Here is a 26,903-nt window from a genome sequence, read left to right as displayed (position 1 = left end):
AGACAACTGGGACAAAGCAAAGTTCAGGGGGAGATTTTTGTCATATCTATTGCCGTTAAATTTCGCCTCGAGCTTATTATCCTAACCGGTCTCTGAAGAAAGCCGAAGGTCAAATGCCACTCAAATATGCGTTCGAAGACACAAAACTGAATTTCAAGCTTTAATAAAAACAGCCATACAATCCAAAGCGTAAGTCTTTAAAGTTTTATTCTTCAATTACAGATACATAAAGTTCAATTCAACCTATTGAATCAACCCTTTAAAAAACAAACCCTTTTAAAAATATAACTGAAGCAACCATAAGTGGAAATAAACCGCAGATGAAAATAATATTTAACTTATAATTTGAAGACCTCTCTCTCGTCCTACATGTTTTCCCATTTACTTTGTACAGTGATTATAAATTACAATGTATCTATATCTCTATCCATTTCACTCTTTATAATTCAACAAAGTTCAACTTGCTATAAGTCGTTGGCACGTTCCATCTTCACTTTGAGTACTTAAGAAGTTCAAGGAAATTTTTTGAACGTAAAACAAAGTATAAGTTCTACGTTCGAAATCTGTCTTAAGAAAGAACGTATAACATTTCTGAAAAGTTACCTTATTTGTTTCGTTATGGTCATTTCAACTCTTTGGTCCCAGGTTCCAGGCGTTCTCGGCTGAAGAGAGACTGGAATCTATAGTCGTCACTGGATAGTACCTGAAGAGAACGCCCGAGCACTGGGCTGAGATGGAACGACTTCCGGAAACCAGCCGCTTATATAAACTAGATTTCCGCTGCTCTCTCGAGACCGGTTCCAGAAGCGAGGGCTCCTTTACCCGAAAAGCAGCTGGTAATCGAGTCTAATAACATTTACTTAACCCGCGAATGAAAACAAATATGATTTGAGCCCCGCTACCCATGCCCTAACATGCTACCCATAAAAACAAGCTAGTTTCTACACATTTGACCTGTCTCAACGTGCAGATAGGTTTACGCAGATGACAAATCCTTGTCGAGAAAAAAAATTAACTGTACAATAAAATGAACAAAATAATTTTATCTAATTTACCTCTGGATATGCAGAAGCCACACACCTCATCAGAGCCTATTGTTTCATTCGCTTCCTGTTTCATTGTGTTCGTTGTTAGGTCTATTGTTTTCCCAGCCAGTCCTGTTAAGCCCTCTGAGAGGTGCATGGCGCCTCTGGATATGGCTGTCCACTTTTTCAACAACCAGGCACTGAATGCATGCTATTTTACCCTTAAAGCCAAGATGTCAACACAATGATTCTCGTTGAAGGTCTTAGTACATTTCACATAGCACTAGTTGGAAGAATCTGAGTTAACGTTCAGCAATTCACTTCAATATCTTAAGACAAACTGTACATTTATCAATATCATTGCTGGTGCACTTTACAAGGCTATCTACTCGGCAGAATTCAAATTTGTCCTTGACGCATTTCTGAAGCTTCCAATGCCTTCTGTTTTCATTTTCTTCAGACGCTGAATGACGTCAACAGTCTCGTCGAAGTAGTGAACCAGGTAAGGTTCAGTTGACATGGACGCCAGAAACTGTTCAAAACAAATTGACCAATCAAGGTCTAGAGCACCAGATGAAGGTCTTTCGTTTGATTGGTCGGTATCTAACGCCCTCGATGGAAGTCTGTCATTTGATTGGTCAATATCTGATGACCCGGATGAATGTCTAACGTGCGATTGGGTTGTATGGAATGTCCCGGATGAAGGGCCTTCGTTTGATTGGCTGTTGCGTTTGTTAAGACCTTCTGAAGGTTGTTGGCCTTGTTTGACAACTAGTAAACGTGAATTGTAATCCTTTTGGTCGACGGTTTTACTTTCAGCGGCAAGCAGAGGATCCCCGAGACTCAATTTATTATAAACTTTATCTAAGGTATCCTGTGTGTTGGTCTCACACACCACTGGTTCTGGTGTGCTAAACCCCTCATCACTCCCCACGAGAACAAAATCGTCTCCTGTCGAGCTCCTTACGGGACTACTGAGAGAAGATTCACTGCTCCTCGCAGCGTCCATCAGTGCTTCCTTCATTAGCGTCGACGATTCAAGCTCAGACGTGACGGTTACCGACGACTCAAGTTCAGCTACATGAAGTGGGTCCATGAACTGGTCCAAGTCGACGCCCTTTGACTGCTGACCAGTCGTAATTTCTACATTAGTGTCCAACTCTCCTCCGAATTCACCCAGCTTTAGAAGCATGTTTCCTACTGAGGCGATGGCTTGGTACATCTCCTGTTCATTTGGCAGTTCCCGGAACAGCGAGTACATTGTCTTCCACAACTGAATAAAATGTCCCTACAAATGAAATTATACTTCAAAAGGACGCACTTTTATGGCAAACAAATCAACTCTGGCTAGTGAGTGAATATCTGAGAAGGGAAGTATGTAATCGTCCTAAATTGATTTGCACAGCTTTCTTCTTTTTCAGGTGTGATTAAAGCAAGTAAATCAATAAAAAGGTCGCCTGCAAGGTTATTTCAGCAGGTTAGGTTTGCATTAGTGGTTTAGCATTACCTGACTCATGGGCGGAATCTCCGAGGCCGTAACCCTCTTAACATTGTCTTCATCCGTTCTCGTCGTCTCTCCTTCGTTAGTTCTTGGTGATATGCACACGGCTACCTGATCACGTGACTGCCCCTGATCACGTGCCTGTGACGCCGAGACCTCTATGCTTCCACTCTCTGTCAGCTCCACGCAGCTGTCTACGGACTCCTCATCACTGAGCTCTTCTGCTGCCTCGTCACACAGGGCTGGAGGCACGTGCATCCGATACATAAACTGCATGCGATCTTGGAGTTCACCCTTGCAAATGATGCCCAGGCCTCGCGCAAACTCGCGGAAGGTAATCAGGCCGTCTTCGTCATCATCGATAACCTATACGTCATATTGTTGAATCGTGTGAGCGAGGAAGACATTACACTCGGCAAATTAGCTCGTAGATTTGCTTGTTTACAAAGTTGATAGGGCTTTACAGTCATAATATACTACTCACTAACCTTGAATGCCCTTTCGGCCAAGGTGGGACCAATCTCCCCAGTCCCCCAGTTTGTGAGGAATTCAAAGAGAGGCTTGAACCTCTCGTAGTCAATACACTGGTTCTGTACGAGAGGAAACTGAGGCGGAGTATCCTTGATGTCTGGGTTGCCATGGTTACGAGTTAAAATATGTCCTTCCTAGTGAACAAAAGGCACAAGTATGAAGATGAAAGGAAGATTAACAGCCGCGGGAAGTTGTTTAAAATATATCAAAGTTACTTTTAGTCCGTTTTTCAAAAGAACACGTTAGGCAGGCATATCGTGTTTACACACAACAGCAACGCTTTATTACCTTAACCTGTAGTAAAGAAGTCTTCTTTATCATGCATTAAATACAAGTTTACATTCCAAGGACATACCTTGAATACAGCATATAACTGCTCTAGTTCTTTCTGATCAAACAGACACGCTTCTACTCCTATGGATCTCACAGCATTCCTCCTCACGCTATCCTCCAGTCCCTTGTCAGTCAAAAAAAAACATAACTGATGAAACATTTGCTTTTCACTTACATGCGCACATTGAACAACTTGCCACAGTTTTCTTCAAAACAGTAAGGTAAAATTTTACGATCTTTGCCGTTATCGCCAGACATGACATTTTCGACAAAAACTGAGGTTAGCAGATGCACAACGTATGTCACCCATGAACTAGGCTCAATTTCCGCCACTCTCTCGGGTCCGGTTCCCGAGGGTCCGGGCTCATTTTCCCGAACAGCGGCTAGGACTCGAGCATATCTATAAACCTAATCTTTCTGTAACTCTGTGGTTAGAGCATCTGACGAAAGTATGGCAGGTCTTGAGTTTGACTCTCACTGGCAATCAGGAATTCTTTCGTTGCAGTCCCATGATCATGATAAACCGAGTGCTGTTTGAAACCAAGATGCGCTACCGTACCTGGACAACTTTTAGTCTCTGCGCATTTCTCATGGAGTCAATTGTCTCCGCCGTGATGAAGCCAAATTTCTGGTATGATTCCAGGATGAGATTTGCCACATCAACCGTGCTCTGGCTTCTGTTGCTAACTCCTTGGCTACTAGATAGCATGGTTGCATCTCTGTTAGTCACGTGCTCCAGGTAGTTTCCTAATACGGTCATTGCCTCGCCATCATCTTGAACAGCTAAAAGTTTGTTCCTGTTGGCATCGAGTGTGGCCAAAGCAATCTGAAACAGCACCTGAAAAAGATGTTACATGATGATCAGAATTCATACCTCCGAGCAAAACTGACACCACAAAGCCTTTCCTTTGGGGGACCTAACAAAATGTTAAGCTTTGACGCTGCTTGCCAGGCACTCCCTTATGGGAAGATCAAATGGTATCAACCTATCGGTAGATCACAAGTCTAGTGTACTCATAGGGCAAAACCCAACAGCCAACATGGTGATTTCAGAACACGAAGCGACCGACTAGGACCTCACCCCGTTTCATTATTTCAAGCGACCCAAGAATCCGCGCCGAGGAAGCTTGTATGCCCTCATCGCTATAATCAAAGGTTAAGTGAATTTGACAGGTTACCCAAGTGAAGATCCTGACTCGATAACCGGCCTTAATACTTAGTTTATATGATGCTGTTATAACACATGTCTACAATGAATATTGTTTAAATAAAAAAATGTATATATCTATACATAGCACTCTTCGTTTTTACCTTTGCACCATCGTAGAAAAAGCAATCTATGATGCTGACAGCACTAGAAAATGGCATCACACTGTTATAAAGAAAAACAGGAACAAGTGTTAACATTAAACATTGGCAGATATAAGCTAAAAACAGGCTTGTACTGTCCGAACGAACTTTGCAACATTAATGTCAAACACAGCTGGAAATACACTGATCTGTATTGTTAACTGTGGTGTCTGACCGAGTTTCACGCAAAATATCAAAAACACGACAAACTGTTTCATAATTTTTTTTTTAAATACGGGAGAGAGGGTTGAAAATACGACGCGTAGCGTAATAACTTTGACAAGCCCTTGAGGTGTTTGGAAATTTGATGAAACACTGTGACACGTTCTTGATATATCTTCTCAATTGAAGCTAAAACTGAGGAGAAAAGGAGAGAAATAACGGTGACGTTTAATATCTCCTTTTTGAAAAACTTAATGAATTATTGACAAGTTTGAAAAATAATAATCCTGTATGACAGGGACCAAAAATTGCAATTTATAAACATTCTATACCAAGAAATAATATTTTCAGGCGTATAATACAAGAGTATAACACGGCAGACGTGCAATTACCTGAGGAAGAGAGTTAAAAACCAGGACAGTGATATCATGTTAAGTATTCCAAGTTCCATCAGGTGATCATACAGCTCAGGTAAGTGATCACGAGTAAGGTCCTCAAAAACACCTAATAAAACAAGAAAGGAGTTTCAAGAAACTGACGTTTCCATCAAAAGTCTCTTGTTAAGGAGAAAAAACAACATGACCAAATTACTATAACTGAAATTTCAACTACACTGCATCGATATGCTGTAATGCTCAACTAATTTTTTTCTATTAAACAATTAGATTATTCGCTCTCGATTTCTATCGCGTGATAGTTGACGAGGGCACAGCCCGAGTCAACTGTCACGCATAGAAATCGAGAGCGAATAATCTAATTGTTTTAGCAAAAATCTACTAGTCGTTCAAACCTTTATCTAAATCGTCTTCACAGACACTTCGAAAACGCCAAGAAGCGGCCGTCATTTTGTTAACAAGGGCACACTGCCACGCTACTCACTATCTATCACAGAATAGATAGTGAGTAACGTAGCCAATCAGGGAACGGCATTCGTGATAGAACGCTAGTAGATTTATACTAAAATTTTATATTTATTGGAACAAATTCATGACAAAAAATAGTTCATAAATAACAACCTTCAAAGAGGATCCACTTTCATTCCAAGAGACATACGATTTGTGTAATTTTAGTCAAGTTTCTAGTCATGCGTTTGTGGCAAGATTTATGGTATAATCTGTAAAACTTTTAAGCTCTGCACGGCACACATAGGCTCGATTACCAGCCGCTGTTTCGGGACATGAGCCCCCGCTCTTTCCCCGAAAAGAGGGGAGGAACGCAGCCGGACGCGAGAAAGCGGTGGAAACCGAACCTATGACAAACATAGCGTGGCAAAACATAGTAGATTAAAAGTTTACATTACTACAAGGATTTTCCATAAAGGTCTCCACTGACTACGCATTGGTGGATCCAAAGGTGTCCAAAAGGAAGTGGGTGGGGTGACGTGAAGAGGGCCAAAGGATGGAGGGTGGGTGGGTGGAATGATGAAATTTTCAGTCAATGGATATAATAATTTTAGGGGAAGAGTTCCTCGGTCCCTCTCTTAATTCTGTTACAGATACACATTGATATCATAAAGAAAGTGATTAAAATGTTTTAGGATTAAAAACTAAGTACGGTAATGAAGTACAAACAGAGGCACTTACCCTGATCAACAAGCGCTCCAACCACTCTTGTATTGTAATAATCTGGTAAGAGACGTTCACAGACCGCCACTAACAACCAGAAGGCTTCCTCTTCAGTGCAGTACAACAACAGTACTGATGCAACAATGTTCATAGCTTGACAATACCCTATCGAATACATGAGAAACAGGATTGTTTAAATAGCCATACAAAAATAAAATTAAACCTTTTTAGGCCGTGATCGTCAGTATCTAATTGAGTGGCCACTGGATGGAGGAAACCTGACTGAGGTTGAAGACTATCATAATCTTAGACCAGGCATTGGGATATAGAATGTTAGTTTAACCTCAGAAGTTCTTTAAAAAGTCAACGAAGTCGCCATTGCTAGTAACTGACCTATGAGGCACAGTCTCTTCAAGGGCAGAGCTGCAAAGGTCTATAGGAATCAATAGACTATTTTATGTGAAGTGCAAATGCATGCTTGGCAGAAGTGTAGCGGCTCCCGTAAGCTTGTAATTCTCTTCACTGTTAGCAGCAGTTATTGTTTTAGGGCTAGGTGCATTGTTTCTGTTGTTTGTTGTATTGTTCTCTCAAAGGGTATCAAGCCATTCATGTGAGACCTTACAAGAGCTGCTACATCACCCATGCTTGGTCGTGACTTCCGGAGGAGAGTGCATACAGTACATAATAAAACATGTTTCTCTTACTGATTTTACACTGGTTCGACAGTGTTGAATGTCTATCACAGTACATATTAAGGTATTTTTCCTTTGTCAGACTAGAGAAAATTAAAGACCACCTTATTTCGTCCTAAGCCACCAAGAATTCCAGGAGTTAATGTTAAGGCCAGGGGCCAAAATAATGTTACCGCAACACAAACCTATGCTGGGATTCCTCCAGGCGTAAGATGTCAGCACCCTTCGTAGAGCGGCTATCCCTACTTCAGACTGAAAGGCAGGGTGTTCAGGAAGCGACCTGTTACAACCGAATGGCCAAACATCAAAATCAAAATCACTGACTGAGACTAACAAAATCGTGAAAAAATCACCTCACATGCCTCTTTACCACCTTCTCTACATTTTTAGTCCTAAGGGGTGGGGGAAGCAAATTATGTTTAACGTTTCAAGTTCATAGAGGAAGTATTTGTTTTCATTTTGTATGGAAAAAACCAAACTGGACCTTGACATCGTACAGCTCAAATAAAACTTAACACAAAGCACTGATCATGAGGCAGACTTCAAAAATGTATCACTCATTGCTCCTTGTGATCATTATCTCGTTTACATATAGATATAAATTTTTTTTAGATATCTTTTAACCTTTTTACAATTGTAAATTTAGTTAGCATCGGGCAGGCGAAGAACCATCCTGTGGATATACTGCCCGAAATGCCATTATATTTATTATTATTACTATTATTATTATTATTATTATTATTATTATTATTATAATACGTGTAGAACTCACCTATGGAGATCCCTCTCAATCTCCTCTGTTGCCAAGGTGATTTTTCCTTCACACTGATTGACAAGTGTTGCATAGTAACCAGGATGAGTCTGAATCTGTTAGAATAAAATCAACTCTGATGTCATCATAAATTCAAAACTTAATCAGAGTGTTTCAACAAACTGCAGATTAAACCTCAATTTAGAAAATGTTGACCTCTTATGTGTACAGTGGCTCACTGACTGGATTCACCATTTCGTAATCATTGCTCACAAGCAAAAGCACACACTTAGCTGAAAGCTGTTTTCTTTGTGGACAAGACTTGGTACTGGGAAATAAATGCATGTCTGGCTACACAAAGTTTGTTTTTTTCTAATATGTTTTCATAGCAGGGCCAAGATGAAACCTTAACTGTATAGTGGGATCTATCTATGACTTTTTGGGAGTCAAAATTACTGATATAGTACTAATGATAGACTGAGAAAATTGGTTTAATTCCACATCTTCATTAAATTATGTTTGTTTACGTTACATGTGTCAAGCATGGAAGGACTTTAAAAAAGGTAAATATTCTGAAGAAATTCACATTATGTCTTGTCTATATCTGTTGGGCTAGTCACCTGATTAACAGCACCAGAGAATATGAGCCACACTTCTGCTCTCAAACTATCAGGGACTCCTTTGAGTATCAGATCATGAGTCTTGACAGTACGATACATACAAACGCCCCTAGGAGATGCAAAAACAAGAACCACAAGTTAAATACAGATGACACTGATCACCCTACTTATGGACACCTACTGTAGGTGGACAACTCTGCTAAGTGGACACCTAGCCATGGTCCCAATCACATACAAAAACAACATTTTTGTTTACCTGTAAGTGGAGACCCATTCTATGTGAGTCATCATTGGTCCTAGCCACAACCAACCACTACATTTTTAACTTCCCATTAACTGGACACCTTTCCAATGTTTTCTGCTACCCAATTAGCTCAGTTGACAGCTGATTACAAAGCCTATGCTTATCTTACCTTCCATACTCAGCAAAATGCAGTCGCCACAAATGCTCTTTGACAGTCTCCTTAGCATTGATGTGATCAGCAGGGGCGCTTGAGAACACTGTGGTAAGTGGAGGCTGGAATGTTGGTTTCTTCGTGTTAGGACTGGTACTGAACATCCATCCCCCTTTGTCATTTGATCTAAGTAAAAATTAATTCCAACCAGAAACACAAGATATAAATCTGAAAAATCTTAATGTTGGACTCGCTGTTTTTACTGCAAAAATAAGTACTTTACAACACCTGAAAACTTGAAGAATCTCAAAGTTCAACTCACTTTGACTCAGGAGTTTTTGCCAGGAAGTCAGATATAAGTCTTGTTAAGTAGTCACGGTCTCGTAGAGAGGCAAACAGAAAGCTGGCCTAACAAACAGAAAACAAAGAGCTACATGTGTGTGTTTCACTTTTCCACTCTGGCAAGAGGATTAGAAATAAACTCTGTTTTCTATTTTTTTTTATGACTCCTATGTAAAATTAATGTTTGTGAGAGTTTAAATTAAAATTAAATTGAATTGAATTGAAAAATTGAAGGCTTTGCAGGATTTGTAAGGATCAGAGATATGATTTCAAGTCATACAGTCAAGCCTCTCCTTACAGAAAGTCCACGTACAAGCCAAGGGGTCCATCAGGCCAGAGCTCATCCCGGTATCTTATCTGAAGCATGAAGTGACTAGGCATATCTCTAATCCTCACTGGATGGGATGCTAGTCCATCACAGGGTTACCCCCCAGCATTTAATTTGCTGGTGCTCATTTATACACCTGGGTGGAGAGGCACTGTGAGAGTAAAGTGTCTTGCCCAAGAACACAACACAATGTCTCTGGCCAGGGATTGAACCTAGACCACTCGCTCTGGAGACAAATGCACTAACCAGAGAAGCCACCGCGCCTCCCACTCTCTCCTCTCCATATTATGGACAGTTACGCTATCAGTCACAGAGAAACCAGGATTCATATCGTCTCTTCCTCTAAAAGTTATAAGGCTACGTCTGTCATAAGGACACTCAGATCTGCCCCCTTGATACATAAGTACATGCATACCATTGATGCTTGTAGCGGTCTGGTCATTAAATTTTTCTACGGTGGCATACAATAGACATCTTTAGGAAGGTGGAGTGTTTTGGTGCCCATTTTTCAGATCAATAAACCTACACACCTACAGGTGTAATGCTTGTGACACAAGCAGACACTCACCTTTGATTTGGCTGTGATGTGAACTGCATTTGGTATTATAGCTGAAGTTTCCACTTTTTCTACAAGAGTAATTTCCCGCATTGGAATCACCACCGATAACAGCTGTCTAACCTGAAAAAACAATGACAAGACTTTACATCTATAAGTAGAATGATATGGGAAGAAAGAGGAGTAAATGTGACTTTTGTGTTGCTCTTTTGCTTTTGAGAAATGGACTTGTTTGCTTGCACATGCCTAGGAATGCTGCTTTTCTACGTCAACCCTACTATATAAGATTATGCTGAAGAATTAGGCCAGAATTAAGTACTGACAGCTGCTTAGCTCTTCGGCTGTTGGAGAACTTGGCGCTAGATTTTCGAACATCTTGATAAACATTGTAAGTTAGCCCAGTTTAAGCCTTTCTGTACACTATTTCTAAATGCAAAGCCAATAGTAATAGTTATAATAACTTTATTTATGTGTCAATACGATGTAGCACAGCTGGTAATTGGGGACATCTAAATGAGTTAGCATTGTAAATTAAAATGTTATTTGTCCATCAGGAAAGTGATAAATAAAACCCACATGGTTTTGTGGATCGCACTGTAATATTTTGACCATCCATGCTAAATTACTGCAATGAACGGATACTCTCTCTCACCTTACTGCTAAAGCAAAGGTAATTTGGAGAACAGTACAGTGTTCCCCATTCATGGGCTTTTTCATGAGGACTCCACAAGGTGCATTCACAATGGCCATCAAGTTTCTCTTCTACTGGCAAGCGAAACAGGTTTCTGAGGGTAAAATGTATAGTTACGGTAAAATTATAGCTAATTCACAATCAGGGAATTAGTGTGTGCATTACATGAAACAGTGGCAATTTTTGTTTCAAATTGGATAGCAAAATACTAGCATCCTCAATTGGTACATATAACATGGTCCAGGTAGCCAAATTTTAGCCCAGCACTCCTTCTGAGGTAACACTCTGAGTTAAATGTTTAGGACTGACTTGTAAAGATGAAGCATTTACACAGAAGACATGTCACATAAGTGACAAAAGGTGTCTCAAATTCCACGTGGGGTCTTGAAATTAATAAGAAAACATTCTCTGGTAGATACAACAGGCATACAACTCACAAGTTCATATACCAAGCGGTCAGCTCTGATCAAAGGATAAACAGTCAGCACGAGTCTTTAAAAAACATGCCAGGTCAAGATAACACTTTTATGTTTAAAACCTCCCATGGTGAGCGGATCTACTAAATCGTTATTAGCAAATACATAGTAAGTCAGTTTATTCCTGGATTTATAAGTCAGACTGCCTTAATACTCTTAACTGAGAGAAACTTGACATGAATCAATGCGACATAATTTGATTCTCTCCTGCAACAATCTGCTTTTTAAATAGAATAAGGTAGGTAACATGTAGGTTTATAAGCCACCTAACCTGTAGAATTCACTCTGAGCTCGAGCATCCAAGTCTCTCTTCAGTGATGGGACCTTCTTCACTTGCTTGCCTCTGTTTCTATGATTCCAAGCAAACACCTCATTGTTACTTATAGTATAAGTTAACAACAATGGAGAATTTCTTATCAGGTAGCATTAATGCATGTATCAAGTATATTATCCTGAAGTCTGAAGGTAAGCCCAAATCAGAGGATATATGGATTATATTTGACCAACTGTGAGGTCAAAATGGTCAGATATTGGCCAAGTTCTTTTTTTGCCTGTTATGAGAGTCAAGGTCCATAAACCCGCAGAAAAGAATGAGGCCATTATCCTCCCATCTTGATCACACAAGCTTGGCCAATAAAGGATTTACTGTATGCCTTTCAGGAAAATTTTCTTGTGGTACACAGCAGACAGTCCTGAGTGGGCAGGATAGTGCCATCTTTCCCATTCGGGTAGCCAATCACAGCATAGGTTTTAGTTCATCTTGCTCATTCACAGAACTAGGTATATACTAAAACTTGATAGTTCATCCATGCTGGCACTTATATGATTGAAGCTTCAGTTTCAATAGCATGAAGTGACTTAGAACTTTACTACAGTGGTCTAATGATTACTGTAATGGACTTTAGATTGAGCAATCTAGGATCAAGCTCTGGGTGTAGACAGGCTCTGTCACCAACAGCATCCTCAATTAGTAGAGGATCTTTACCCCTGCCCAGATAGTTTTGACACTTTAATAAAGGTATTGATTGATTGATTGACTCACTTTGTCAACAAAGGCAATGTTTTATCTTGTTCATAGCCTTCTTCTGACAATAGCCTAGATGAAATAAAACAATAACAACATTGTAACTCATGAGCAAGGAACTAAGTGATGCGTGAACTGATCTTGAGCCAAACCCGACAATGGCTTAAGACTGTAACAAAAACACAGGAAAATTGGCGAGCCAAGGAGGACAACCAACTAGTTTCATGAGGGTTACTGGACTTGAACTCCCTGGAAATTCCAGTTGTTTTACATTTTCTTGTAAAAGTTATGGTCTTTGAGACACCCCCCGCCCCTCAGAATTTCCAGTTAACCTTGAGGGGTGGGTTCGGATATTATCCCAGCTGAAACTACACATCAATTTAATTACATATTAATCAATCAGGTTGAAAGAGGTCAAGGTTTAATCTACAGTTTGAGTATCCAACATGATTGATCAGCCCATAATGCATGTAAAAGCCTATAGCTACTGATAGTTATGCCTGTGACATTTCTACTGATAATTTTAGCATTAAACTTGATTATTTGTTGTCAAGCTTGGATATAATTTGCATCATTAAAGAAAACAAACATTAGAAATGCATGTAGGAATTGTTTATTAATAAGTGTTTTTGTTTATGTTTGACAACAACAAGTTTGATGTCCAGTGTTATTCATAAGTGAGTTGATCACCAAATCACACTATTAAATAAGAACAATTCTTACTGTCGCATGGCCAGGTTTGCAAGCTGCTCCATGAGACCAAAAGTTTCTGTTATGTGAAGCAACAGAGAGAAGCTGAACTGAAATAGAAACAGACACCAACAAGTGGTTTAGTAGTTCATTAGTATGACTGTAGCTGAGGGCAGATTTAATGTTACCTCAGATCAAATCTGGGTTTTACCAACAGTCCACTGGTTAAGGTTGAATCACGTCCTGAAAACCTGAGAGAATAAGTTCCACTCACCTCTCCTTCTCTTGTTGTAACTTTCACTCCATCAGTAAACAAGACACTGCTGCTCCTCTCAAGAGACTAAAAAGACATTCAATAAACACACAGCATCAAAATTATGTACTAACTGTTTCTTAAGTTACAAAATAATGTCAACAGACTCTATAACTATCAACGGAGATTCCTGATTCCTCCTAATTCTGGCAAGTTAACTGGGAGCATTTGGTTGATAGCATAACAAAAGGCAAAGTGTACATCAGGCCAAAGTTCCCCACACTACTAGAACTTATCCTGGTTTCTACAGCGTGAATCAACTTGGATATTTCTACTACTCCCTGGATGATGAGATGCCAATTATCACAAGGTTAAACCCCAGGACATAATTTTCTGGTGTCTATCAATAGATCCTGATAGAAGCAAGTACTGAGGAGAAACAGTCCATCAAACTAGTCCATCACAGGTTACCCCCTTGAGCATTCTATCTGCTTTTATTTCATTTTTGCTTTATAATGTTTAAATTTTATGTTTTAGGAGTGGGGAGGAGCTGAGGGCAATGGTGACCCTCATGGTATTGTGGTTCTGCTGTATTTAAATTATCCATCCTTGGCTACTCATTACATTGGTTGTTCAAAAAGGGTATAGAAGGTTAATTTCAAAAATAACATTCATTGCAGAGAGTTTATTCATGTACATGTAAAGTAAAGTTTTTCTGTTGATCAATACATACCACTACATCAAGCCATCTGATGACAAGCCGTGCCTCTTTTCCCATCAAAAATGAGTAGAAACACATATAGTTAACTGACAAATACAACCAGCCTTGACGGGGAACTCTTCCTTTCCAGTAACTACAGGAATAATCTGGAATAAAATTTAAAATTATAGTGAGCTGTGAAGGATGTTACATGAATACAATAACATATGCTTACTTAAAACATGGCAAAGGAAGATCTAACTGCATATTCATTCATCCAGCTGTGTCAGGCCACAATGCCCTTGACACATTAATAACACAGACAACCAGTCAACCATACGTTTTTGAGAAGTACAAGAAATTTAAACCTGTCTCTTGTGCGTAGTGTAAAGTGTTACTTTACCTCAAATATGGTGACTTGGATAGTCACACAAACCAGTCAAGTTGTATGAAAGAACGAACATCTGACAAGACCAATGTCATTCTCACTAGAACCTTGAAATTTTGTCTCTTCAAGTACATTGTACTGCTCTTGTCTGAATTTCTGCTATAATTTTCCCAAAAACTTCACTTGCCTGAAGGGCAACTGACTGACAGGAGCCGCTAGCATGACTGCAAAATCCACTAGACCTGGGGTATTGGACACCACTATCTTCACATGCTGAAGCAGGTGAAAATGACTTTCAGGCTAGTAAATCAGAGTTTTAGCTTGCCCAAAGGGAAGCTTGAAAGCTTGAATATAAAGTACACATAACTTACAATTTACAAGTTTTTCATCTACTGGAATGTTAAAGATCCTGTGAAATCTTGTTGTTGCCGACTTGAATCTGTTGGTTTCTGTTTCAGCAACCATATCTTGATCTGCTACGACATTGGCCACAAGACTCTCAATCTTTGCTTTTACAAATTCTCTGATATCATCTTCACTTTCAATGGTCTCTGTGGTGCAAATATTAAACAAAATTAACAAACCCTGGTGAAGAAAAATGGTTATAACATATACATGAACTTCAAAATTTGAAAATACAATTAGGAAAAAAATCACTTCTGGAGATTCTAAAAGAATTGCTAGAAAAATATATAGGTTCATTGTACTAATAATTAATTAATTTATTAATTACTATTAGGTGCCTAAAAGGCAATGTTTGTAGTCCTTTTAAAAATTATTTTAATTTTTTAACCCACGATTTTAATATGAGGAACAGGGGGACCACCATTGCTCTGCAGAAAGTGAAACTTGACTTTGCTCGAAAGAGTTTTTACTTTTTAGGCGCTTCAGCTTTTAATTCTTTACCTTTAAAAATCAAACAAATTAGCAGTAGGGTACTATTCAGGGAGTCTTTAGATCAATTTTATGTATAGTGTAGTTAATAATTTACAAAGTCATTCTTAACTTATTTTAGTTTTTATCCTTATATTATGTTATTTAGACAGGACCCCTTTGATAACAGTACTCTTGCACTGAAGGGCTATCCTGTATAAATATTTGTTATTATTATTATTATTATTATTATTATTTATTATTAGGTAATTAATTGTATCTATAACAAAATTCTCGATCGTGATTGGTTCTCCGCATGCCTATTTGTCACATAGTTGGCATGCAATCACCTGGGTGTCCAATTACAGGTATCCAATTTAAACTTTTTGTAATTGGATACCTATAATTGGATACCCATGCGATTTTCCCGTTAATCACATTAATCTTCCTTCACAATGTTTCCTACAGTTTTTAACACTTATGAAAAGCGCTACAGACTTTTTTGCTCAAAAGAACTTCCCAAAAGACATTTTTAATTCCAAAATTTGTTATAGATACGATTAATTAGTAATTGGACCTTGTGTCATACAATTCAGGGAGTAATTGTGCTCGTAATTTCAAATAGGCCTTGCGCTTCGCGCTTGTCCGATTTTGAAATTACTTGCATGATTGCTCCCTGAATTGTACTCCACTCAGTCCAATTACTATTACTTATTAGTAACATATATTAATTAATTATTAGGATAACATGCTCTAGAGGTGGTGAATGGTCCTTCAAAAACCATGGGTCTAGCAAATTCGTTGAATTTCCTGGGTCTCACAGTCTCATTGGTTTAAGCAGTTATGTATGTCTCTAAGTCTCAACTTTTTGAAAGGCTATGAATTTCAAAGCCTCAAAGTACTGATTTGTTTGTTTTTCTTTGGTAGAGTTATAAATGACATCTGAACCTAAACACTGGAGCTCACATTTAACACGTCTCAAAACTGAAGAAGTCAAAACGTCTTGCGCTTGTAAAAAAAATGCTAGTCATTCTCGCAGTCTTGCATCTACCATTCACCACTCCTTATCTCTAAAAGGTGCAAGCTTAGCTTATCTACATGCATTTGCCACTTACCTAATGTCTCCAACAAATATTTTTCCAACCATTTCCAGTCTGTCTCTATGTCATGGAATGATGCCGCATTTGCAATCACTAGAATACATAGCACAGGGAAATACATGTGTAAATTAAGAGGATCTGACATTTTAAACTAAGTGCTCCTTAGAGATCATCAACACAGAGAGTTCTCTCTTTTTTACTTTGCAGGACATGCAAACTTTCAAATCTCTACTTTTGCCAAACTTATGGCAAATTTGGTTGGACATTAGCTAGCATTTTTAGTAATATGCACACACAAATATGATGACTAATTTGGTAAACATACATGAAGTAAACATTCTGAGTTTGATCGAGCCAAGGTTGACATGCCGGCGAGAAGAAGTCGAGTCAAAATACCCATGGCATGACCAAAGGAGCCTGATGTGCCCCTGAAGTACACAGTACCACAATTTGGTATTTACTGTATCCAAATTCAGCCAAGTGACCATGATATTATAGCCATATCAGTCAGTGACACAGCTTCTGATTGGGTACCGTAAAGTAGAACATAGGCTGCTAAATCGACTAAGGGATATGATGAAGCATCATACTTTTCAAATCACTGCTCAGTTGTACTTCCTTGGAGTATAATTAGCTAATCATTTTTCAGTTGTGACTGTTGAGCCTGGCTATGTAGTATGGTAGAATGTCATGTTATAGAATCTGTTATGTACAAGTTTGTTTTAATTAACAAATAAAACTACTAATCACTTGAATAAATGATTCACTTTGAACAGTGCTTATAATGTTTAAAAATTACAAATACTTACCATAACTTATATCAGAGCTAGGCAGTTGTAGAAGTATGCGAAATGGTGCAGGCTAAACAGGAAATAAACTCCAAATGAACATCAAAACTTCAATAAGTAAAAAGCACAGATTATCAAACCGCTATTCATACAAGTCATGTGATCGTCATTAATTGTTATAGACAGAATTACACTTAAGCTTACCTTCGTATCTAAAACATTATCTAACGTTCCGATCAGAAGGGACGTCAATCCGCCCCCTCCGTGACCTTTCCTTCGCTGAAGTACAAAGTAAGGATTTGCTCGTTCGGTCACCCTACACAAATAAAAACATTGAATGAAATCTTTGAATATCTTTGTATACAGGCGAAACACGTTCAAACTTTGTGACAAGGTTGAGGTTAATAAAATTCTAATCGATCACTCTGACGGAGTCGTGTGTATTTACCAAAGCGCATTGGCTAAGAGAACTTCCTCTGGTTTTATCCACATCCTTATCAGGCGTTACGATTAAGCTTTAATAGAACAAAATAGGCCATTGCGCTCCATATTCTGTAGTGCTTTCCCACTTCATAACAAAGTTTTCTAGAGCCTGCTCGAGCCTGCTCCTTGTGATAAACTGCTGACTGCTGACCTCCTTGTCGTAAGAGCCCGCGTTGTCAGAAACCAGCGGTCGAGCAAATAATTACAAAGTAGGCTCCAGTCTCCAGTCCTGCTCTAGCTCCAGTCTTTAGGCATGATGTATCGTGATGCGTACCTGGCGATAGTCAATATTTCCCATTTTATATCATTATATGGCTAACTCCGTGAACGGTGAAGATGAATCAAATCCTGCGCTGTGATTGGCTACCCGAGCGGGCAAGATGGAGCTATCTTGCCCGCTCGGGACTATCCGCCGTGTCCCGCAAGAAAAATTTCCCCAGAAGCCATAAAATAAATCCTTTATTGACCAAGCTTGTTCGGTCAAGATGGCTGGATATTGGCCTCGTTCTTTTTTGCGAGTTTATGGAGCTCAACTCCGTCTCGATTCATAACACGCAAAAAAAGAACTTGGCCAATATTCAGCCATCTTGACCTCACTGACTTGGTCAATAACCCATACTTTTTTCAAGCCAGGAACCAAATTCACGGTATTATCATTGAATCATAAATTGTTCCCCCCGGATATGAACCACCCCAAATCCATCCTAATTTCTCATTTCAACTTATAATTTTCTAACGTCTTCGGTCACAAATCAGAACATTCCACTTCAAATAAAATAGTTAAAATAGGCAATGCGAATATGTTGCAAGAGCAGAGCGGCCTTCTTCGTTCTATCCCAACGAGTTGTCTTCGGAACTGAGGTGAGGCAAACTCACTTCCTCATTCGCAGTATGGGTGTCTCCAATAATACTCAGATCGGGCATCCCGGCCTGTATCTAACAATGCGATCTGTTTCTTTTTTTCTCTCTCTCTGCACATTCTGGCTATGCTATTAAAGACATTAATTAAATAGACAAACAACAAACAAGATGGCTCTTAACGGTCTGAGTTTTCGAGGCACCCAGAGGGTCTGAGTTTTTACGGTCTTAGTTTTCGAGACACCCAGAGAGTCTGGGTTTTGAAGGTCTTAGTTTTCGAGGTACCTAGAGGGTCTGAGTTTCTAGGGTCTGAGTTTTTGAGACAACCAGAAGGTCTTTTTTTTTGAAGAAAACTTTAAAAGGTCTGAGCTTTTGACGTTTGCTTTTTCGCGCGCCATTCCGTTTCATTTGCATTGTCTCTTGACCAATCAGATACGAGCACGTACAATAAGTTACTCGTATCTCTCTGGAAAAGCGAAAACAAATATGGCGGACGGAGTGACGCAACTTTGTGAACTCTGTAACCGGCTGCGAATGTCCTTATTTTGGAGTCGGAAATCGCGAAATATGCCTCCGATTGCCCATTTAATTCTTGCAAGTCTTACTGGAGTCGCCATAGCTTTGATCGCGACGTATATTCCTTCAATCTGGAGACCGTTGTTTGGTAGGCCTTCCCTCGAATCATACGCACCTGGTTTCAACCTTGTCCTAGCGCCGCAGACTGCTTTGGTGGAGAATTTAAGTAAGTGGAAATACAACACTACGATTGTGAATGTATTGCTTCTAGGATGTGGGAAGGTTTTAGTAAGCTCCTAAGAAAAGTATGTGTGGCATCTGACATTGACATCTTGTTCATACATCTAGATTAAAAACTTCCTGTTTCAAACGGGCGATCTTTCATCCTCGTCGTAATTTTATACGACGAAGTCTGTTACTTCAACAGCGTTATAAACTGAGGAGTGCTGTTGTACATCAAGTAAAACCTGAGGAACCAACCAAGGTGTTGATGCCATTCCTTATCGATCTTGCCTCTTCCCCGGGTTGTTGATAGTATTTTGAAGTGTTTTGAGGACCATTCCATTTTATATCCTCTCCCGTCTCATTAACGAAGTGGGGAAAGTTTTTTCCCTTAAGTGTAAAATATCAGAGTCAACATGATATTGCACTGGTAAATTACGTGATTTTTCTGGATCACTTTCCACCCCTCTTAGATATATTCAAAAGATCAAACAGTAGGTGGAGGGGGGGGGGGAGTGGGGGAGGGGGGATGGGGAGGTGGGATAGGGAGGAGTTGATCATTTCTAGTAAGGGAATCTGATACACCAACTTAAAACAATGGCCTCTCAATAGATGTCAACAACCACTGGCACCTAACGAAATAATGACTTGTTCACGGTGTTAAGGCAACACTGACCAACATAGCTCAGATAAATTCACTACTGACAAATTTATTTACACAAATCTTACAGCTACTACAGCTTATACCATTACAGCTACACTGACCAATCAGTTTCAACTGACTGAACTTATAACTCCTTGTGCTGACAAACAGTTTTCACTTCACTCTGAAGATGACTTCCACTCAGGTTTTCTCAGCCTGCCAGCAGGCTCTCGTGTGCTGCAGCACTAGCAAAGGCAAAGCTGTGAGAGATGAGTCAGCAAACAAAGCGAGCCTTTGAGGGCCTGGCCTGAGAAGTGAGAGCCTGTGCGGATGCCATTGTTTTCCGAATAGGGTGCGTTTGTGGGCAGAGGCAGCAATCTTATTAGTGGAAAATGAGAGATCCTATTATTGACAAAAACGAGCAATGGCAATTATCAAACACAAACATTGTGTTTGAGAAAAAAATAGTGTGGAATTTGTTCTTGAAGCCTTTTGAAAATTTTGATTGAAGTAAATAATCTAGTATATCTGAGACACAATTTATCCAGTGTCTGGTGCATAGTTTAAAATGGTAAAGTTATACATTGTACAACCCTATAAAAACAGAACTTTGTGTGGTTTGAAACAGCCAGATAACGTTGATGGCACAGATATTCAATGACATGTCTTAGAACTGTATGCAAAGACTAAACATTAGATATTAAGAATTGTTCTTGCATGCATCGATTTATCTTGGGTTATGCTGGATATATGTTTATATTTTGTGTTTTTTTTTGTAGCTCCTTTGCAGGGTGAGGCCCTCCATGCACTCAAACTTGCTCTGGAAATGAACAGTGAAGGAAAGAGAGACAAGGCATTAAAACTGTTTAAACAAGCTGAAGCATTGTCACCACATCATCCTGAAATTCTTCTGCATTATGGAGAATTTCTTGAAGAAGATGACATTATTCATGCTGAGCATCTTTACACAAGAGCTCTTGCTGTTAGCCCTGGTAACTATAGGGCGATGGCCAACAGGGGAAGAACGTTACCAAAAGTACGCCAACTTGATCAGGAAATGCTTGATAAGATAGATAACAAGAGGGATGAACTATTTCGCATTCCCAAAGGTAGTCTTGCTATGAAGAGAGCCATAACTGAGGCTTACTATAAACACATCTATCATTCAAATGCTATCGAGGGTAACACCATGACCTTGTCCATGACCAGGGCGGTAGTTGAAACAAGAATGGCTGTGCCTGGAAAAAGTATTTTAGAACATAATGAAGTCTTGGGACTTGATGAAGCATTGAAATTTATCAATGGTACTTTACTACAAAAACAAGAGAAGATTACTGTGGACGATATTCTTGAAATTCACAGACGAGTTTTAGGCCATGCACACCCTTTGGAAGCTGGCAGGTTTCGAAATACTCAGGTATTTGTTGGAGACCATGTTCCCCCTGGTCCAATGGAAGTTGAAAAACACATGAATGAATTTAATGACTGGCTGTTGTCCAGGGAACCTGAGATATTGCATCCAATTGAATTTGCAGCTCTTGCGCATTACAAACTTGTCTACATTCATCCATTCACTGATGGCAATGGACGGACTGGTAGGCTTGTCATGAATTCTATTTTAATGCGAGCGGGATTTCCACCTGTCATAATCCATTACCAGGACCGACATGAATATTATGAATACTTGAATTTGGCCAATCATGGGGATATGAGACCATTTATAAGATTTGTGGCCAGATGCACTGACAGAACAATTGATGAGTATTTAACTGCAACAACAATCTATCCCGTGGGTCATAACAAACCTCCAGAACTCACTGATGCCCACGATTTACATGAAGATTTTCATGATATTTTAAGTGTAGAAAAAGAATAATATTTGTTAGATTTATCATGGACAGGACAATGTTCAAATGATATTTTAAGAAACACTTGGTATTGATAGTAAATAAGTCAAATCAATTATATTTATTTAACTCAGCTCAGTAGTACACAGATTACAATACAATGCTTCTTTTAATAACTGATTCTCGCTGTAGTGTGCATCATCTAGTTATGAAGCATGGGGGAAGTTTGGAGTGCAGGAAAGAAGCACAGGAGTTTCTTCTTCATCATCAGTGCTCTACATTGTACATATCTTCGAAATGAATAATTTCTCAATGATGTATAGCTAAAAGCACAAATCAATTGTTTTATATAACACTTCCAATGGAAGTGGTGTGCATCATGGAATGATAAAAATATTAGTATGATATACACTTACATAACTGAGTTTGAGTATACCGTGTATTTGTTAGAAACGTAATGAAATAATTTTGTTATTCTTTGGCTAGGTTTGTACATGTACAATGTATATTTCAAAATACAGTTGAAAAGTTCTCCGACCTGTGAACCCTTCTGACCAGAACAAGTATCAATTCTACAAAGTAGAACATCCAAAACAAAGGCAAGTGAAGCTTGACTCGTGTCTTTTGCTTAGTTCTAATGTTTCACTGATAAGTGTTTATCTTGCAGCCCAACGACTGAGTCATGCAAACTTCTATCAGGAGTGCCACAGAGATGTTTGTTAAAACTGTGGCATTTGTGTGAAATCTCAGACATTGAGTGCTGAAATAATTTAGCTTGCCAAGAAGAGGTCTGATAACTTCAGGCTAATAAAAGTGCAATCCATATATATTGTTGCATTTACGGGAATTGTTTAATAGTCCAAGTGCTCTTAGAGAGTTGGGTTATTTATTAAGAAATATATTTACCTGAAGGTATGTATTAATAGATGTGTATATTATATGCCAATTATTAAAAAGAACTCCAAGAGACTTGTCTTGTCTGAATTTTCAATGGTCTTACGTTGTGATATAAAGGTTTTCTGCGTTTGTTTGCAGTCCACATTTCAACATGTCACAAATGCAACTATTCCTATTCCTGTCTCTCCTCATAATGCCTGGCTCCTTTTGAGAGAAAAACAGACTTCCAGCAGTCTACACCTAAGCGGTCCATGACATTTTGCCACACAACGGAGTCAACCAGCCCACTCCCAAAGGGTCCAATAGTGTACTGAGTATATTCCATTCTCATGATACATCTTGATGGCAGTTTCAGATTTATGAATGGAACATGTATAAAATAAAATTGGCTCAAACTCTGACTGGATGAAAATTAATAATATACAGATTTAGCCAAGCCTATAAGCGAAGCTCCTGATTGCAATAACTGACGATAAAGGAAAAAGATAATGATTTTTTCTTGGATCAGAAACTCAAAAAATGATCAATTGTGAGCGTGTAATTGTTCAGCGTGTGGTTTTGCTATTTTTTACAGTTAAATTTTAACAAACTACACCCAACAAGCCTAACCAAGATGGTAGAAATTACGTACGCAATATATCAGGGAATTTCCAAGAGACGATTGTACAAGGAATATGTCAGAAGAAAAGTCAACAACGTGCCAAGGGTTAATTAGCGCCGAAATTTTGCCTTTGCGAATACTCCTTCCTTCTCCCCCAGAGAAATAACGTGACTTGAGCCCGCGATCCAATCGGCAAACCAGTAACTGGTCAGCGGTCAACTTAAAAAAAAACACGCAACGTCGATGAGCTCTAAACCTGAGCCCGCGATATAGTAACGTGATACCGGTCAGCGAATAGCTTGTTGTGACAGCTGTCAATTAACAATAGCGTGGACGCCCAAAATCAAAGATGTAGCTATGGTAATGGTGCTACTCTCTTTGTTTTCAAGGTATTGGCGTACGAACGTACGTACGTACGGACAGTCACGTGACAACCAAAATTTTTCAGATCGATGGGGTTACCAAATTTTCTAAGGTATGGGGCTCGCTCGTGCGCCTTCGGCGCGCAGGAGCTCCGCTATAATAGGTATGTGTAACAAAAGATACCACTGTTTTTGTCTGGAAGCTTGTAGATTTTCATCAGTTCAGTCTGGGGAAAGGCTATGATTTTGTTTGGTGAGTCTTCTCTCTTCTCAAGCCTCAAATAAGGCCAAAGTTTGGAGCTGACAAAATGTGTGGAAAATCTCATGAAGCTTGGGTATAACAGAGGTTCCTGCGCGCCAAAAGTTCCCTAGGTGAGCCCCATACCTGACCCATACCTTAGAAAATTTGGTAACCCAAGGTACATCTTTGATATTGGACATTCATGTTTTAGTCAATTGACAGCTGTCGAGTATCACGTGACCATATCACGGACTCAGGTTTAGAGCTCATGGGGTCGTGTGGTTTTTAAAATTGACCGCTGCCTAGATAAGATTGAATCGCAGGATCAAGCCAGTTTATTACTCTGGGGAAAAGAGAGAGGGTACGTGAACAGGCAATATTTCGGCGCGAATTAACCCTAGGTTCGTTATTAACTTTTCTTCTGAGATATTCCTTGCATAATCTTCTCTTAGATTCCCTGATATATTGTGCATACGTAATTTCTACAATCTTGAAAAAATTGGGTACGCTTTACTTGATAGTCTTCTTTTTGATAAAAAATTTTAACTTGAAAATGATGTGAAACCACACGCCGAACAATTAAATGTTCACAATTGATCATTTTTTGAGTTGAACAAACCCTTTTTTCCCTTTTTACCCTTTTTCCGTAGTCACAGGCAATTGCCTGTGCCTACGTTTGGTCACTATAAACTGCATGTGTTTCTCTCGTTATGAATAGATGCTGCCCGAGCCCCGTGCGAAAGAGAAAGATGTATGTATTTCCCTTGTCGTAAAAGCCTATCAACCGGGTAAAACAGAACTGCAGTGCATAAAGGGTAACACCAAAACCAAATCAATTACCAACCAAATCAAAATTAAAACCAAGGTAGTTACCTGATTACTTTCGGCGACACTCAAGGGAAAACCGCCCTGTATTTCTCTCGTAAAAGCTTGTCATGTTACCCTACTGAAACGGAAAGATCTATATATATATTTCCATTCGTCGTTTTTGCCAAATCCGTCAACTTTTTGTGGCCCTTTTAGCCAAGTGGTCTCTATTCACTTGAATAAACTTAACGGAATTTCGTCAGCTTTGCCAATTGCGTCAAAAATCGTCGTTTCGCCAAATTCGTCAATTTTATATTGACCTTCTGACTAAGTGATCTCTATTCACTTGAATAATTTTGTCAACAAACGTGGCGAAATTTCGTCAGATTTACCACTTTCCCCAAATTCGCTGGCCATTTTCAGCGCCACATTCGTCAACTTTTGGGGGCCCTTCTAGCCAACTGATCTCTACTCATTCATATAATTTTGCCAACAGATTCGCTTTATTGACAAAATTTGCACAGATTGACAAATCTGCTCAAATCCGTCAATACCATCCACAAAATTTCGTCAAATCCGCCATTTTCGTCACTGCATATATTTCTGGAAATATCTCCTAAAAGTCGTCTACTATTCAGCATTTCTATAACTCCTGACAAGGCCTATGGCAAGCAAGAAAGTAAGCGGCTCATCGCCATCAAACCTTTTGAGAGAGACTACATGTCTCCCAAGAGCAAAACCAAGTCTTCAGCAAAAAAACACTGAAACTTTAGTGATGCACTGCGCTTGAAGCGAATCTTGTTAATAGCACGAAATATATATCTATAATTCACGAACACAAAGAAACTGCAAAGCAATTTAAGTGAAAGCGAACTTAACTGAACACGGAAACCGCCTCAAAATAAGTAAAATAAACTCTGAGAGAGGGCAAAAGGAACGGGCAAAGAGACCCGTGATTAATAATCTTGCAGGAGTGACACTGAACATGATGTAAACCGAAAGAAGCTTGACTCATTAACGTTCTCAGCAGGAAGGCAATTGATTGCCACAGGCAGGCAAATTTTTTGAACTAGACTTTTTCCTAAGATAAAAATTACCTCAGATGGGAAAACCAGGCAGGCAAAATCATCCTCACAGCGGGTCAATGTGCCTGGTGCGCGGTCGTTAATGAAACTCCTGGCGGGTGATGCAACTTAGGCAAGAACTGTGACTTTCCTGAATTCTCCATCAAAACAGTGCTAACACTGTGACCAAATTCCGTTAGCCATACACAACCCCATCGTCCAGAACACCAAGTTGATAATTTAACTGTGAGATACAACCACTGACCCTCTGAACCATTTCTAAAGACATACGAACATTCTATAAAGTACCGTTTCCTATTTAATTATTCCCATTTGGAGCTGCCTTTTTCATTGACAAGCGAATAAAGCTTAAAAACTGTTAGATTATAAGGTCGAGATTTCTATTTGAACAATAGTGTGTTTCTGTCGAGGAACTATCGGCCGATGGTTGCCCCGCGAAAATTTGATGTTCTTAAAAGAAATATGCTAGTTTTAAGAACATCAACTTTCCAAGGGGCAACTATCAGACCGAAACCAATACGAGGCAACTATCAGACCGATAGTTCCGAGACATAAACACTCTATTGTCTACTAAATTTTCTTCCGCGTGGCATTTCAAAAATCACATTGAATTATTTTCAACTTGTTTAGATGAAAGCCGTGAAAGCCAAATGTAAAATTTGAGAAAGAAAACAGGCAAAAACCCACTTAAAACAATTTCTATTGTTATTTTCCATAAAACCGCTTGTTTACAGAGAAATTTTCACGGACGAGTACTATCCATCCGGGTATTTTTCTCCGAGGGGCACTATGGGCTGATGGTCTCTCCGCGGATGAACACTATCGCGTCACGTGATCAATTTAAACCAATGAGAATCGGAGAAAATTTAGTAAATTTCTCTCAAATAACCATTAAGTCTTATTAGTTCTCTATGTACCATTAGACTCTCCTTTACCAGAATTGTGCAAACTTAACTGTCATTTGCAACTGTGTACAGTAATCAGTTTTTCAACTTCTTTTCGTCTTCTCAGGAATGTTTCTAAATGTTTTTCAGAAACTTGAGAAAAATGAGAAAGCATCACCATTTGGTAGACGACCCCCAGACATTGAACGGTGATGGCTGATGGCAGCCAATCAGATTGTAGCATTTATATAGTGTGCAAAATAGAATTCTACTAATAAGTGCAGTTACGAAGTTATAATTACAACCTCCTAGGAAAATAGACA

At 39.2% G+C, this 26,903-nt stretch overlaps 2 protein-coding genes across 3 annotated transcripts; one reads left to right on the top strand and one right to left on the bottom strand.

Moving 5' to 3' along the window:
* Positions 1 to 190: 190 nt before the first annotated feature.
* LOC145500330 (TBC1 domain family member 9-like) lies at positions 191 to 18,801 on the bottom strand. Its single transcript, XM_081479840.1, has 25 exons — positions 17,583 to 18,801; positions 17,339 to 17,450; positions 17,156 to 17,207; positions 16,362 to 16,439; positions 14,745 to 14,924; positions 14,019 to 14,152; positions 13,307 to 13,372; positions 13,066 to 13,142; positions 12,361 to 12,414; positions 11,590 to 11,667; positions 10,804 to 10,936; positions 10,164 to 10,274; positions 9,248 to 9,333; positions 8,944 to 9,111; positions 8,531 to 8,639; positions 7,932 to 8,026; positions 7,345 to 7,439; positions 6,486 to 6,632; positions 5,295 to 5,406; positions 4,702 to 4,762; positions 3,950 to 4,228; positions 3,413 to 3,514; positions 3,015 to 3,191; positions 2,533 to 2,892; positions 191 to 2,313 (listed from the first exon to the last, which is right to left on the bottom strand). The coding sequence occupies exons 1-25, from the start codon at positions 17,624 to 17,626 to the stop codon at positions 1,411 to 1,413; spliced, it is 3,813 nt and encodes a 1,270-aa protein (XP_081335966.1). The 5' UTR covers positions 17,627 to 18,801; the 3' UTR covers positions 191 to 1,410.
* A 160-nt stretch (positions 18,802 to 18,961) lies between these two features.
* On the top strand, positions 18,962 to 26,120 carry LOC145500376 (protein adenylyltransferase Fic-like). Of its 2 annotated transcripts, XM_081479891.1 has the most exons (3): positions 18,962 to 19,217; positions 20,636 to 21,451; positions 22,190 to 26,120. In XM_081479891.1, exons 1-3 carry the CDS (start codon positions 18,962 to 18,964, stop codon positions 22,255 to 22,257), a joined length of 1,140 nt encoding a protein of 379 aa, XP_081336017.1. In that variant the 3' UTR covers positions 22,258 to 26,120. The 2 variants fall into 2 exon arrangements, with proteins under 2 accessions (XP_081336017.1, XP_081336016.1); XM_081479890.1 differs by having other exon boundaries at positions 20,636 to 22,283.
* Positions 26,121 to 26,903: the final 783 nt, after the last annotated feature.

The sequence above is a fragment of the Orbicella franksi genome, chromosome 10, assembly GCF_964199315.1.
Source record: "Orbicella franksi chromosome 10, jaOrbFran1.1, whole genome shotgun sequence".
Lineage (NCBI taxonomy): Eukaryota > Metazoa > Cnidaria > Anthozoa > Scleractinia > Merulinidae > Orbicella > Orbicella franksi.
This window is presented reverse-complemented; position numbering and strand designations above follow the sequence as displayed.

Excerpts from the sequence above, each read along its gene's own strand:
- LOC145500330 (XM_081479840.1), bottom strand. The coding sequence starts at position 17,626 with ATGTGGATAAAACCAGAGGAAGTTCTCTTAGCCAATGCGCTTTG. Across the intron at positions 9,334-10,163 it reads ACATCACAGCCAAATCAAAG|GCCAGCTTTCTGTTTGCCTC; the intron begins GTGAGTGTCTGC and ends TCTGTTTGTTAG. Across the intron at positions 6,633-7,344 it reads CTGGAGGAATCCCAGCATAG|GGTATTGTCAAGCTATGAAC; the intron begins GTTTGTGTTGCG and ends TGTATTCGATAG.
- LOC145500376 (XM_081479890.1), top strand. The coding sequence starts at position 18,962 with ATGGCGGACGGAGTGACGCAACTTTGTGAACTCTGTAACCGGCTGCGA. Across the intron at positions 19,218-20,635 it reads TGCTTTGGTGGAGAATTTAA|CTCCTTTGCAGGGTGAGGCC; the intron begins GTAAGTGGAAAT and ends TTTTTTTTGTAG.